This window comes from Berghia stephanieae, chromosome 7 (genome assembly GCF_034508935.2).
Source record: "Berghia stephanieae isolate SIO BIC M18660-M18661 chromosome 7, UCSD_Bste_1.3, whole genome shotgun sequence".
In the NCBI taxonomy this organism is placed as follows: Eukaryota; Metazoa; Mollusca; class Gastropoda; order Nudibranchia; family Aeolidiidae; genus Berghia; species Berghia stephanieae.
In genome coordinates, this window is record NC_088366.1 from 12,330,705 (window position 1) to 12,343,247 (window position 12,543).

A 12,543-nucleotide genomic window follows, 5' to 3' on the forward strand; every position below is an offset into this window, starting at 1 on the left:
AAGTGGAGACTTTGTTTTAAGGGATAAAAACTCCAGTTGGGGTTTGGGCAAATCCAAATTTGTCTCATTATTATTATAGGAAGTGGTAATATGAAACCCTAACAGTAGCCTGTAACCTCCAGCCAGAAAGCAAGTATATAAAACTGGTGAAAAGGACCTTATGATATCCACAAAATCTAAAGAAATCTCCGTCCATCATATCATAAGTTTGATTGGCACACGATTGACACATCTTGGATTCTAATTTTAGCACTTGGGGGAAAGGGACAGAGAATTGAATCTTAACTTCACAACAAAGGCAAGCCAAGCAAATTGAACAATTGCAGTATATGAATATGGTAGCAGCTAACTACCACAAATTATATTAAAAATTTAAAAACTTTTTTTAAGAACTTACAAATTCTCGTACATTTGTTTTTGAATTGAAGGCTGGTTTTCTAAAACTCGTTAAGTTGATTTTTATACTTTTTGAGATTTTCCATCCATGAGATAAATTGAATCGTATATTTTATTTTAAGCATCAAATGACACAAGAATTCCCCAAGATTCGTGTGAATTTGAAGTTAAAGAATGATAAACTTTTAGACCGAATGAGAAATTTTAGGGGAAATAATCGTCAATATCTCAAAATGGGAAAAACGGAGTTAGGGAGTTTTGGAAACCCACTCTTCCATTGTAATTGTAAGGCATGGCAAGTAAATGTGAGGATGTGATAAGAATAAAAGCAATCCATTCCAGAAATTTAAGACTTATTCTTACTCCACCAAACAAGTTGTAGACTAAATAATCTAAGCAAAAGACATCAAAATAAGTATATAAATGCTAATATTCAAATTTTTGCATTAATGATAATTAATAATAATAATAATTTAATAATAAAATTGTGGAAATCTTTTTGAGTTTGTTGATTTATTTACACTTTATCACTTCAAAGATATATTTGAGAGCATGGCGCATTTAAGTCAAATATTAATAAAAAAAACAACAAAACAATTATAATTGGAATAGCTATACATACATCTAGTACCAGTATAAATCTCTTGAACGAGAATTGAACATTCAAATATATTTTTTAATGGAACATTGAATTACAAAGAATCTAAAAAAGATTATTAGCATGTATGGAAGCAATGATTTTGACTAGAACAAGGGGAGTTGCAATCTGCGTTTAATTTATTTTTTTTGAGCAAATGAGAAATGAGTTGATATGCATATCATTTCATGATGAAGACCAATATTTAAACCTTTCACTTTCACTCGAATGTAAATCCCCCTTATCCTTCTTAAGTCGAGTACGATGGGGTGAAAATGAAATCTTTCTAATAAAAACAAGCACAGTCACCTGACTACCTCCCTCACAGAAAAGGACCCCAGCCAGGTGTGGTTAAAAGGAAAAAAAAGTCGTCTCATTAGGATAACAATAACAAGAAAGGAACAACCAATTAAGGAATGAACATCAAATTAATACTGGTCACCCTAAACACAGCCTACAACCTATATCATAGAACCCACACAATATACATTTTTGTTTATAATGTAGTGATCCTTCTTCATAGAGTGTTTCTAAATCACGAACGTGAAGAAGAAGAAAATTGCTAATGTAGCAAACGAAAACATTTAGCATGTTAGAAATAAATAGCTTTAATTTTAATATTAATATTAATAATAAAATTCATATCAAGACGTTTTGAAGCGCCTTCAAATATTGAAAAATGTAAAAACCATGTTATCACATTTATTGTCTACAAAATTATATTTTAAAAGTAAATAAAAATTGCAACAAATATAATTTAAAGAAAATGTACATTACAAAAATATTTTGCATGGTTTTGATAGCAATTACACATTAATTATTGGAATTGAAGAATTTGGTGCTAAAAATACTTTTATGATATTTTTCAACCAATCATTTCTCTACAATTTTTTTTTCATTATAAAAGAACCACTGTTGTTTTATAGTTGCATTTTTAGAAGATTATTTCAAACTTTAACTTTAATTTCGTCAAAACTAACATTAACCATTATAAGACTAAAGCACTTTTAGCACTAATGTCTCCGCTTGGAAATTAATCTCTCAACACAAGTCCTCCGTCAGTTCATCCTCTTCCTCATCATCTTCATCATCACCCGTCTTACTCTCCTCCTTCTCGTTCCTGTCCTCTTTCTCCTCATCTCCTGGCTGGCTGTAGTTACTGCTCGTGGCTCCTGATCTGGAGGCGGATGTGCTGATGCCTCCTGGGAACTTTAAGTCTCTGGCTAATCTTGCAAACTACCAGGGAATAAAAAGTAGACATGGGCATTAAAAAACCTATTTAACATCATAAGCTGAAGTCTTGCTTATTATTATTATTATTATTATTATTATTATTATTATTATTATTATTATTATTATTATTATTATTATTATTATTATTATTATTATTAATATTTTTATTATTATGGTGGTATTACCGTTGTATTTTTTTTTGTTATCAATGGTATCATTTTATTTTTTGGTTCCATTCACCATTTTTTTTTCTCACTTTCATGTACGTTGTCATCAAATTGTATGAATTATTGGGAAAAGCCTATGATTAAATAAACTTTGAAACTTATCAGTACCATAATGATGAATGCTTAATAGCACCATATTGAATGCTTATCAGTACCGTGGTGAAAAAAAACAAACCCCCAAAATATCTGTTTTTTATGTAATGTATTTATATGTTTTTATTGGGTTTTTTTTTTTTTTTTGTAGTTGACTGAATAAGGTTTTGAGCCCGAAACGTTCCTTGTTTGGTATTTTGTTCTTTTTTTTAGAGGCTGTTATATTCATTTTTGTTTACTATTTAACACGTCGCAGACTCCTAATATGACATACCTTACCCACTGAGACAAAAAAAATATTTAAAAAATTGAACATTTATATAGATCAATATCCACTAAACATGCTCAATGGGCTTTACAAAGGGTCCCTGTCCAACAGCAAAACATAACATGTAGAACGAGACATGACGCATGTTAGGCGATATTACAATTTTTTTCCCGACAAAGACAACGCTGTTAACGGCCAGGTACTCATTTTACACCTGGTACGGTGAGAGAATATGACTAAAGAGCCTTTTCCAAGCACTGAACTATGCCGCTGAGCAGGGCTCAAACCCAGGTGTCATACAACAAGACCACATAGCCGCACAACCCGACTATCCCCGTCATTGACTGACTCACCATATTATCTAGATATTTAAACAAAGGTTTGGCTAAGGTGGATTGTCCCTCCTCTTCATCCCCATCATCGTAGGCACGCAGCAGATCTTCCAAGGCCCCAGCCTCTTCACTGGCACCGAACTCAGGGTAGCTGAAAATAAATCAAATCATTAATGTTTTCAGTTGGTGTAAATATATAATAACAAGAAATGAAGTGAGTAGGAAAGTGCCAGAAGACAACAGAGAATAAAAACTTGGTGACGACGATGGGGGCTTGAACCCGCAACCTTACTGGTATGACAACTCCACCTGTAAATATATAGATTTTTACAAAATTTTAGTTTAATGCGTATTTATTATTTTTCCACAAGTTTTAGATTATATAAAAGGAGGGCACCTCAGTTTTAAAGTCTGTTATAAAACAATGAAGGGACAGAGCCATTCAAACTTAAACTCCCCAGCCGAAGACAAAAAGTCCCCAAGTCTCCATTTGGAAAAAAAATGAAAGCAAGGCTCGAACCCAGGATCTTCCGGATCATCACAGTGCAATGCCTTAACCACTCGGCCACTTCACGCCCCCTTAATGGATATTGCGTTATAAAACTGCTAAAGTTTCAAGTTAAATTATCATTTTGACGTAAAAAAAAAAGCAACAAAAGTTTACCTCAGACAACTCCTAAAAAACTGGTCGGCAGCCACGTAGTCTTCCTGTGTCAGATGGAGCAGGATGATACCCATGGCCACTTTCTTGATGTACGTGTAATTTTCAGCGGCCAGCCAGTATTTGATTTCCTGCTGTAGTGACTTGATGGCTTCATCGTATCTGGTAGAAATCAACATTAAACGACAGATAGTATACTAGTCAGACATGGTGGAATGGAAAATAAATGGGGCCTTGCAGATATTTAAATTTTGGTTGATTTATTTGAAAAAACACTAAGACTTGCATAATTCATTAATTCTAATTTTTTATAAATAATTGCGCCCTTCCGCCTTATGTCAGAATAATAAAGACATAAATAGATTATTAAATTCCAGAAAGACGACAGAGAATCTGGAATTTAGTAATGTATTTATGTCTTTATTATTTTTCGTTGTTGGCTGAAGAAGTGTTTTGAGTATAAAACATTCTGTATTTGGTATTTTGTTCTTTTTTTTAAGCCTGTTATATTCATTTTTGTTTATTACTTGTATGTGAAGCACATTTTTAAAAATCCCTTTAATTTATCCCCTGATGGAAATTTATCTTTAGGGTCTGTTCGAAGAGATGAATGAAATTGAAATAATCCAGATGTCAGCTGCAGTGCAGCAAAGTGAGGTAGGATGAGGTGACTTGCTCAAGGCCACTCAGTGTGGCAGGTAGTCGAACTCAGTACCTTTCGGGTACAATGCAAAGACCATTCTGCTGAGCCACACTTCCCCCCTTTAATTAGAGTGACTATTTGATATTCAGATTGTTAATCTTGTGTGACGTTTTCGCTTTCACATTTTGAGAATGGCTCTAACGTATTGAACTTTGAATAAGACTTTAATTAGGCTGATATACAACGTATAAAATCACTTCGCTTACTATTTTATACAAAAGGAAAACAATATATAATGTACTTACTTGAAAACTTTTACTTGCAATCTCCCTGCTTTACCGATGTACTCAGCACTTTGACGAGGTCTGTCTTCAATCTTAGGGATAAATAAAATTCACAGAAATTTTCCCCAAACTTAAATTCATCTAAAATACAAACTACATTCTCTTTAAATATAAAAGAATTCTGAAATATTCAATGTGAAATATATTTAAAAAAAAAAGAATTTGGTTTTGTTGGGTTAAAATTCACTTATCACATTTAAATTTAAAGTCGCAAGATAAAAGTTTTAAAATAAGAAAATAAAACCCAACAATATTTCAAAGAAAATAAATTTAAATCAAAAGGTTTGAATAATGCGAGTATATATTTCTATGTAAAATGCCAATTGTGTAATGATGAGTATTGTTGTGGTGGAGAAATAAATAATTTAAAAGGCAGACACACTGCAAACGTGTAAAAAGATTTTATTTTTTTAAAAGTCTATAATTCTAAAAGCGTTGATGAAAGTAACCTTTTCCCAATGCTGTATCACAATTACTAAATAAATCAAGCTGCTGAGTGATTAAGATTCAGTGTAAAAATACATGAAGCATTCACCTAGCGCAATTAATCACTATCGTATTGAAAGTGTGCTCAAAAAGGAGGAGGCTATCTATTTTTAGCCTATTTTGTCTCACTATGTCCCAAAAAATTAATTTGTTTTTGGCTTTTTTTTGGTGTTAATCATCAAATTAGACCTCCTACCACGCGAAAATAACAAGGGAATAGCAATATTAATATTAGCATTACAATCAAAAATGGATTTTTGACTACAGGTCCCCCCTTTAAGTTCTCACATTGAAGCTACGACCCTAAACTTTGAGTTGATTTATAAAATTGGTAAATTTTGACAATAGCTTTGAGCTATTAACGACTCAATATCAATATACCAGCCAGACAATTATACTGAGATCAGATTACTTGAAACGCCATTACTCAAAACAACCAAGATTGAACGTTAAAAAATAAAGTTTAACCCTCTCCTTATCGTCAAGTTTGATTGTTACGACACAATATACATTTTTCTTATCTAGAGTTATTTTGAACCTCACAAAATTTGAAGAATGATCTTTGTTTAATTAATAAGAACATAAAGTTGTTTTGGAGAGAGCTTGTTTGAGTTTTAAAAAAATCAAATTTTCTGCTGGGTAAGCCTGCCTTTTTGTGAAAATACTGAAAATGGTCGGTAAGGAGAGAGATAAACTGTTACTTGACTATAAGTTTAAATGAATCTTTCCAAATCACCTCTGCAACATCAGCAGCCTTCGTGTATAGATGAATGGCTTTCTCTGGTTTCTCTTGCTCCACCATCCTGTCACAAGTCAAAATAATTTAATGAGATATTTAACAATTGCCATTAGTAGTAGTAGTAGTAGTAGTAGTAGTAGTAGTAGTAGTAGTAGTAGTATAGAGTAGTATAGTAAGAGGAGAGTGAGAGTGAGAGTAGAGTAGTAGTAGTAGTAGTATGTAGTAGTAGAGGAGGAGGAGGAGGAGGAAGTAGTAGTAGTAGTAGTAGTAGTAGTAGTAGTAGTAGTAGTAGTAGTAGTAGTAGTAGGAGGAGGAGGAGGAGGAGTAGTAGTAGTAGTATAGTAGTAGTAGTAGTAGTAGTAGTAGTAGTAGTAGTAGTAGTAGTAGTAGTAGTAGGTAGTGTAGTAGTTAGTAACAGTATAGTAGTAGTAGTATAGTAGTAGTAGTAGTAGTAGTAGTTAGTTAGTAGTAGTAGTAGTAGTAGTAGTATAGTAGTATAGTAGTAGTAGTAGTAAGTAGTAGTAGTAGTAAGTTAGTAGTAGTAGTAGTAATAGTATATAGTAGTAGTAGTAGTAGTAGTATAGTAGTAGTAGTAGTATAGTAGTAGTAGTAGTATAGTTAGTAGTAGTGTAGTAGTAGTATAGTAGTAGTATATAGTACAGTAATAGTAGTAGTATAGTAGTAAGTAAGTAGTAGTAGTAGTAGTTGTAATAGTAGTAGTAATGTAATAATAGTAGTAGTAATAGTAGTAGTAGTAGTAGTAGTAGTAGTAGTAGTAGTAGTAAGTAGTAGTAGTAGCAGTAGCAGAAGCAGCAACTAGTAGTAGTATAGTAGAGTAGTAGTAGTAGTAGTAGTAGTAGTAGTAGTAGTAGTAGTATAGTAGTAGTAATAGTAATAGTAGTAGTAGTAGTAGTAGTAGTAGTAGTTAGTAGTAGTAGTAGCAGTAGCAGCAGCAGCAGTAGTAGTAGTAGTAGTAGTAGTAGTAGCAGTAGCAGCAGCAGCAGCAGCAGTAGTAGTAGTAGTAGTAGTAGTAGGTCTGGCTATTGTGGAGAAATGGGTCCAGGAGAAGACAGGCCTTGTCTGGACGCTGGGTTGGATCGTTCTTAGTCTGACATTTCCACCATCAGCTGTTCCAGCATGATGGTATCTGGACTGGCATCACCTTCAGGATCATTAAGGTACTCAAGCTCTTGCACGACGGCAACGTGACGATCCTCCGCAAGAGAGAGGGTGGCAATGAGTGTGATAATGATACGATGAAACAAGAAAATTATTTATATTGCTTATAATGATTATTTATGCCTTCGATTCATATTTGGTAACAATGTTGATTTGATGTAACTTCACAGGGTGTTTAAAGGACAATTGGTCTATTTAACCCTCAATTGTTATATAAGTTTATAGGAAGTTTTTCATTTTGTCATGATAACTTGGAAGATGATGTATACTGCAATAGACTAGCATCCTATCAAAGGGTAGTAACCAATTGCTATTGTCCGTTTCATGCTACAGAAACAGGGATAAACTCCAGCTCAATGAGCCTAAGGCTCTGAAGGACTACTATTCTATACCACCCAACATAATACCGCTTTGAGCATATAACATGTTTTGTTAGCTGGCCATTCCCAAAGAAGATCAAATCGTAAGTGTTATAATTCTACATGACAGTTGAACACTATTTAATATTGATAGTTACAATGAAAAAAGACAAAGACAAAAGGAGACAAGGAGATCATAATAATGAGTTATAAAATGAATACTTGTACTAATGAGTAGGCTACTTGTGATGATAATGATAATTAACTGTGCGGCTATGTAGTCTTGTGGAATGACACACTCGCCTTTGGATTGGAAGGTCCTGGGTTCGAGTCCTGCTTTGGAAAAGGCTCTTTACTCACATTTTCTCACCATACTCAGGCATATAATGAGTGCCTGGCTATTAACAGGGTTGTCTCTGTCTAAAAAATTGTAATTTCAACTAAAAGGCGTAATTTCTTGTCATATGTGTTGTTTAGTGGATAATGGGCTATATATATATATATATATATATATATATATATATATATAAATTCTAAAAACGAAAACCATGAAATAATAGTGCTCAACTTTTTGATAAAAGGAGCTATTTATAAACATTTCAAGTATAATTATGATTATTTAACTTCTACAACATTGTAGACTTCCACTTCCTGATGAGAGCTAACGATCGATACCATATTGTAGAAGTTAAATAATCATAATTATACTTAAATGTTTTATATATATATATATATATATATATATATATATATATATATATATATATATATATATATATATATAAAGATAATGTCAATGGAATTACTTGGCAGCTTTGTCCAGGCATAGAGCAGCAGTATCTGGTGTGCCGTGTTCTTGGAACATGAGGGCTGCCATTTCCATCCAATGAACAGACTCATCATATTCCTTGTTTTCCTTGCAGAGTAACCCGACTTGTTCATAAGCTCTGGTTATCAAATGACACAAATACACATGAGTAAATTCTTTATCTTTTAAAAATGATTAGATGTAAAAATATTTAAAAGAAATATGTCCTTTATGTATATCTGTATGTGTGTGTGTGTGTGTGTGTGTGTGTGTGAGAGAGAGATAGAGAGAGAGAGAGAGAGAAAGAGAGAGACAGAGAGAGAGACAGAGAGAGAGAGAGAGAGAGAGAGAGAGAGAGAGAGAGAGAGAGAGAGAGAGAGAGAGAGATTATACGGGAAAAGAAACGGGTGATTTCATTGCCACAAGTAAAAAGAATAGAGCAAAAATGTGAAAATGGTTAAATGTACTCTTAAGAAATAGTTATGGACAACCTGCACCCATTTTTGAAAAGAAATGGATACTTACTTGGCAGCATGGAAAGGTCTGAGGTGAGTTAGGGATAAACAAACGCAAACTTTGAATGACAAAACCAAACCTAAAGAAACAAAGAAACAAACAAAAATAACCCCAAAAACCTGACTTTTTGAATAACCTCATTTGTAACATGAGTTATATCTTTTAACATTTGTGTGGTGGTCTGACAAAACATTTTTTTGAATCCTTGAAGTTGATGCACATCTACAAAAGCAATCCTTCCTAAATAAAATGCAGTTGGAATTATTAACACATCTAACTTATGGAGAAAGGTATGGATGGGCATTTCAGTCCAACAAACACTTCTTTTCTACAATATATATTTTCACTCTATTTCGTTATATCTTGGAAACAGCGTGACATCCTGCAACGTTCGTCAGACCACTACGTATTTCATTTACTGTAATGAAAACTGCCTGACTGCTTATTGCCAACTTAGCAATGAGTTTGGGCTGAATTCAATTAATTTTAACTCGACTACTTATGCCACTAAATTGTTATAAAGCTGTTAAATTGCTAATATTGCCCAAAATACCACAGGGGCAGCGTAACTGTCTTTGTTTCGTACCTGAAAGGTACCGAGTTCGATCACCCGCCGCTGCGCGTATGGCCTCGAGCAAGTCACCTCGCCCTAGCTCAATTTGCGGCGCTGCACTGCGGCTGACTCCTGGCTTATTCCAGTCTTCCCTAGAGACAAATTTCCCCAATGGGATGAATGAAGGGAATTTTACTTATTTATTTAAACAGGTTTCAGAGACAAACTTCAGTATAGAAATAAAAACTAAGTAAAATGTGTTCAAAATGAGTATACAAAAACATTGTATCATAAATGCCTGTTCATAACCATAATCAGATCGACCAATAAACAAATAATGTAAACGCCTTAAGGATACGAATTTATGGCCTTCTGTAAATCTCCCACTTTGATGTATGACTCCTTAGCTTGATCAAGTGCCTTTGCATTTCGGAATGCTGTGGCTGAGGGAATGAAAATTTCACAGAAAAATTAATAAAGATTAAGAAATATCATATCAAAAGGCATTCTATTTGGTGTCAAATATTCAAAATACAAGTAAATTGTGCTGCTATGTCGTCTAGTGGTATGACACTCGCTTTTGGATTGGAAGGTCCTGAGTTCAAGCCTCGCTCAGTGCATAGTTGAGTCCTTTGAAAAGGACAAAAATAAAAAAACAAATACAAACAAAAAAATCCAAACAAAACAAAAACCACTAAAAAAATCTGGATCAGATATTGAATGCATTGTTGTATCTATACCTTGAATACTTTGTCACGAAATTAAGTTGTTTCGATGCTTGGACACTCAAAGTGAATTGTAGTTTTCTCTCTCTCTCTCTCTCTCTCTCTCTCTCTCTCTCTCTCTCTCTCTCTCTCTCTCTCTCTCTCTCTGTCCCAATTCAACAAAGACAAGCAAAGCAATTAACAAAATAAAATTTCAATTTCAACTAAAACAAAATTTGATCCAGGGTCACTTACCCGCTTTCTGATATTCTTCGACGGCTCCATCAGTATCTGGTTTCCACTTAAATATAGATGTCTTCATGCTGTAAGACATTGGAAATAGAAATAAATAAAAAACACATTGCCATTTGTATTTTCTTCATACTTCATGTTTCTGCAATTATTTTCTTAAAATCATCGTCACAATGGGGTCTTCTTTGTGCGGCTATGTGGTCTAGTAGTATGACACTCGCTTTCGGATCAGAAGGTCCTGGGTTCGAGCCTCACTCGGCGTATAGTTGAGTCCTTCTTGAAAAACGCTCTTTACTCACATTCTCTCACTGTACTCAGGTGTAAAATGAGTACCTGGCCATTAACAGCATTGTCTCTGTCCGAAAAAAATTGTAATATCGCATAACAGGCGTCATGTCCCAGCCTACATGTAAAGTGTTGTGTTGGCCAGGGACCCCTTGTAAAGCGCTTTGAGACGGTTAGTGGATATCGCGATATATAAAAGCTCAATTATTATCATTATTTATTCCCCTTGATAAGAATTCTTTAAAAAATCATGATCCAATACTGTCAAATGAATATTAAAATCTAGGGCAACTAACAATATATTTATAGCTACATTTGTCTTTGTATAACCTGATATGATACGCACTAGGCATTGAACGTAAATAGGTATACGCTACCTTGATCTGATATTTTATACATTCATTCATATTACTATTATCAACATCATTATTATTATTAATTTTATTATTATTACTATTATTATTATCATAAATGCTATTGTTATTATTATTATCATTATTATTATCATTATGATTATTATTATTATTTTTATCATTATTATTATTACTAGTGGAGAATCCGTAATATTTGCGGGTTAAAAACGGCTATTATATTACAAACAGGCACTCATCTTTTTTATTTATTATACTACCATATTGTGAAAATTATCACAAATCTTTTGAGCCATCAACAATAAAAATCGATTATGTATAAGGTGTGTAAGTGCTTGCAAATCAATTCAGCAATACTAGGGCAGCTAGCCAGATGGCGATTCACAACGTTAAATGACCTATCATAATGCCTGAGTGAAGCGACATACACACTGTTTATAAAGAAAATCACAAACGTTACCTTTTAAAAAAACAGAATCTGGGAAATCCGAAGGCAAAAGGACTCATCAGATTCTGTATATATAATGATTTGAATCAACGGGCAATAGAATTACCCCTAATTTTTAAAAAAGTTTCTCAGTTATTATTATTATTATTATTATTATTATTATTATTATTATTATTATTATTATTATTATTATTATTATTATTATTATTATTATCATCATCATCATCATTATCATTAGGATTTATCTTGGTATCTGAAGTGTGACTGATGCCAGATGCAATTAACATTTTTAATTCAAATCAAATTCCACATACACTAACAACATTTAAGTTTTGTCTGGCGGCACAGGTGAATCCAGACAACACTTGAGCCTGAGCACTCTGCAATATTATATCAGTATCAGGGCACATAGCGTATCATGACATTGCGCCCGTGTGGAGAAGAGGTATCTTTTGAGGTTCCTTTTCCTATGCCAATACTATATTCTAAACACAAAGGCACTAGAATTTGAACAGTCTAGTTTTGTTCTCTTCCAAGAGTCTGTTCCACTTCAGAACCTTGTTAAGCCTAAGCTTAACTCACAAATTAAATATTTGACAAGCTAACATGCTTTAGTTGCGCTTAATTTTAGGTGTTGCCCGTGGACTGTGTACTTGCCTCAGCAAACTACTAGGAGGAGGGATTAGACGTCTAGATAGATTGACTGATGACTGAATTGAATATTTAATTGTTTATTTATTCATGTCGATTAAAAACGATGGAGCGGAGGTGTGGCTAATTCACATACATAAATACTTCTATTATAGACGTATGACATAGTCCAACACAATAAAAAGGAATTGAAATACCATACCATTTATCTGCGAGTCTAAGATGTTCCAGCCCTTCTGCTATTTTTCGATCACTTTGAGACGCCATTTTGTATTGATGATGATTATTTATTTTTGTTGATATGCAAAAAACTGCTGGAACTGCAACCAGTATTCCCTTGATGTTTTGATAGAAAATC

General features: G+C 33.4%; 1 protein-coding gene across 1 annotated transcript; it reads right to left on the minus strand.

Annotated features, from left to right (window-relative positions):
- Positions 1-1,172: 1,172 nt before the first annotated feature.
- On the minus strand, positions 1,173-12,509 carry LOC144976701 (gamma-soluble NSF attachment protein-like). The gene is made up of 10 exons (XM_078921055.1): positions 12,388-12,509; positions 10,434-10,501; positions 9,833-9,917; positions 8,931-8,948; positions 8,404-8,544; positions 6,057-6,123; positions 4,796-4,866; positions 3,851-4,009; positions 3,208-3,337; positions 1,173-2,269 (listed from the first exon to the last, which is right to left on the minus strand). Exons 1-10 carry the CDS (start codon positions 12,450-12,452, stop codon positions 2,075-2,077), a joined length of 999 nt encoding a protein of 332 aa, XP_078777181.1. The 5' UTR covers positions 12,453-12,509; the 3' UTR covers positions 1,173-2,074.
- Between the last annotated feature and the right edge of the window lie 34 nt (positions 12,510-12,543).

Excerpts from the sequence above, each read along its gene's own strand:
- LOC144976701 (XM_078921055.1), bottom strand. The coding sequence starts at position 12,452 with ATGGCGTCTCAAAGTGATCGAAAAATAGCAGAAGGGCTGGAACATCTT. Across the intron at positions 6,124-8,403 it reads TGCCTGGACAAAGCTGCCAA|GATGGTGGAGCAAGAGAAAC; the intron begins GTAATTCCATTG and ends GACTTGTGACAG. Across the intron at positions 3,338-3,850 it reads TTTTTTAGGAGTTGTCTGAG|CTACCCTGAGTTCGGTGCCA; the intron begins GTAAACTTTTGT and ends ATTTATTTTCAG.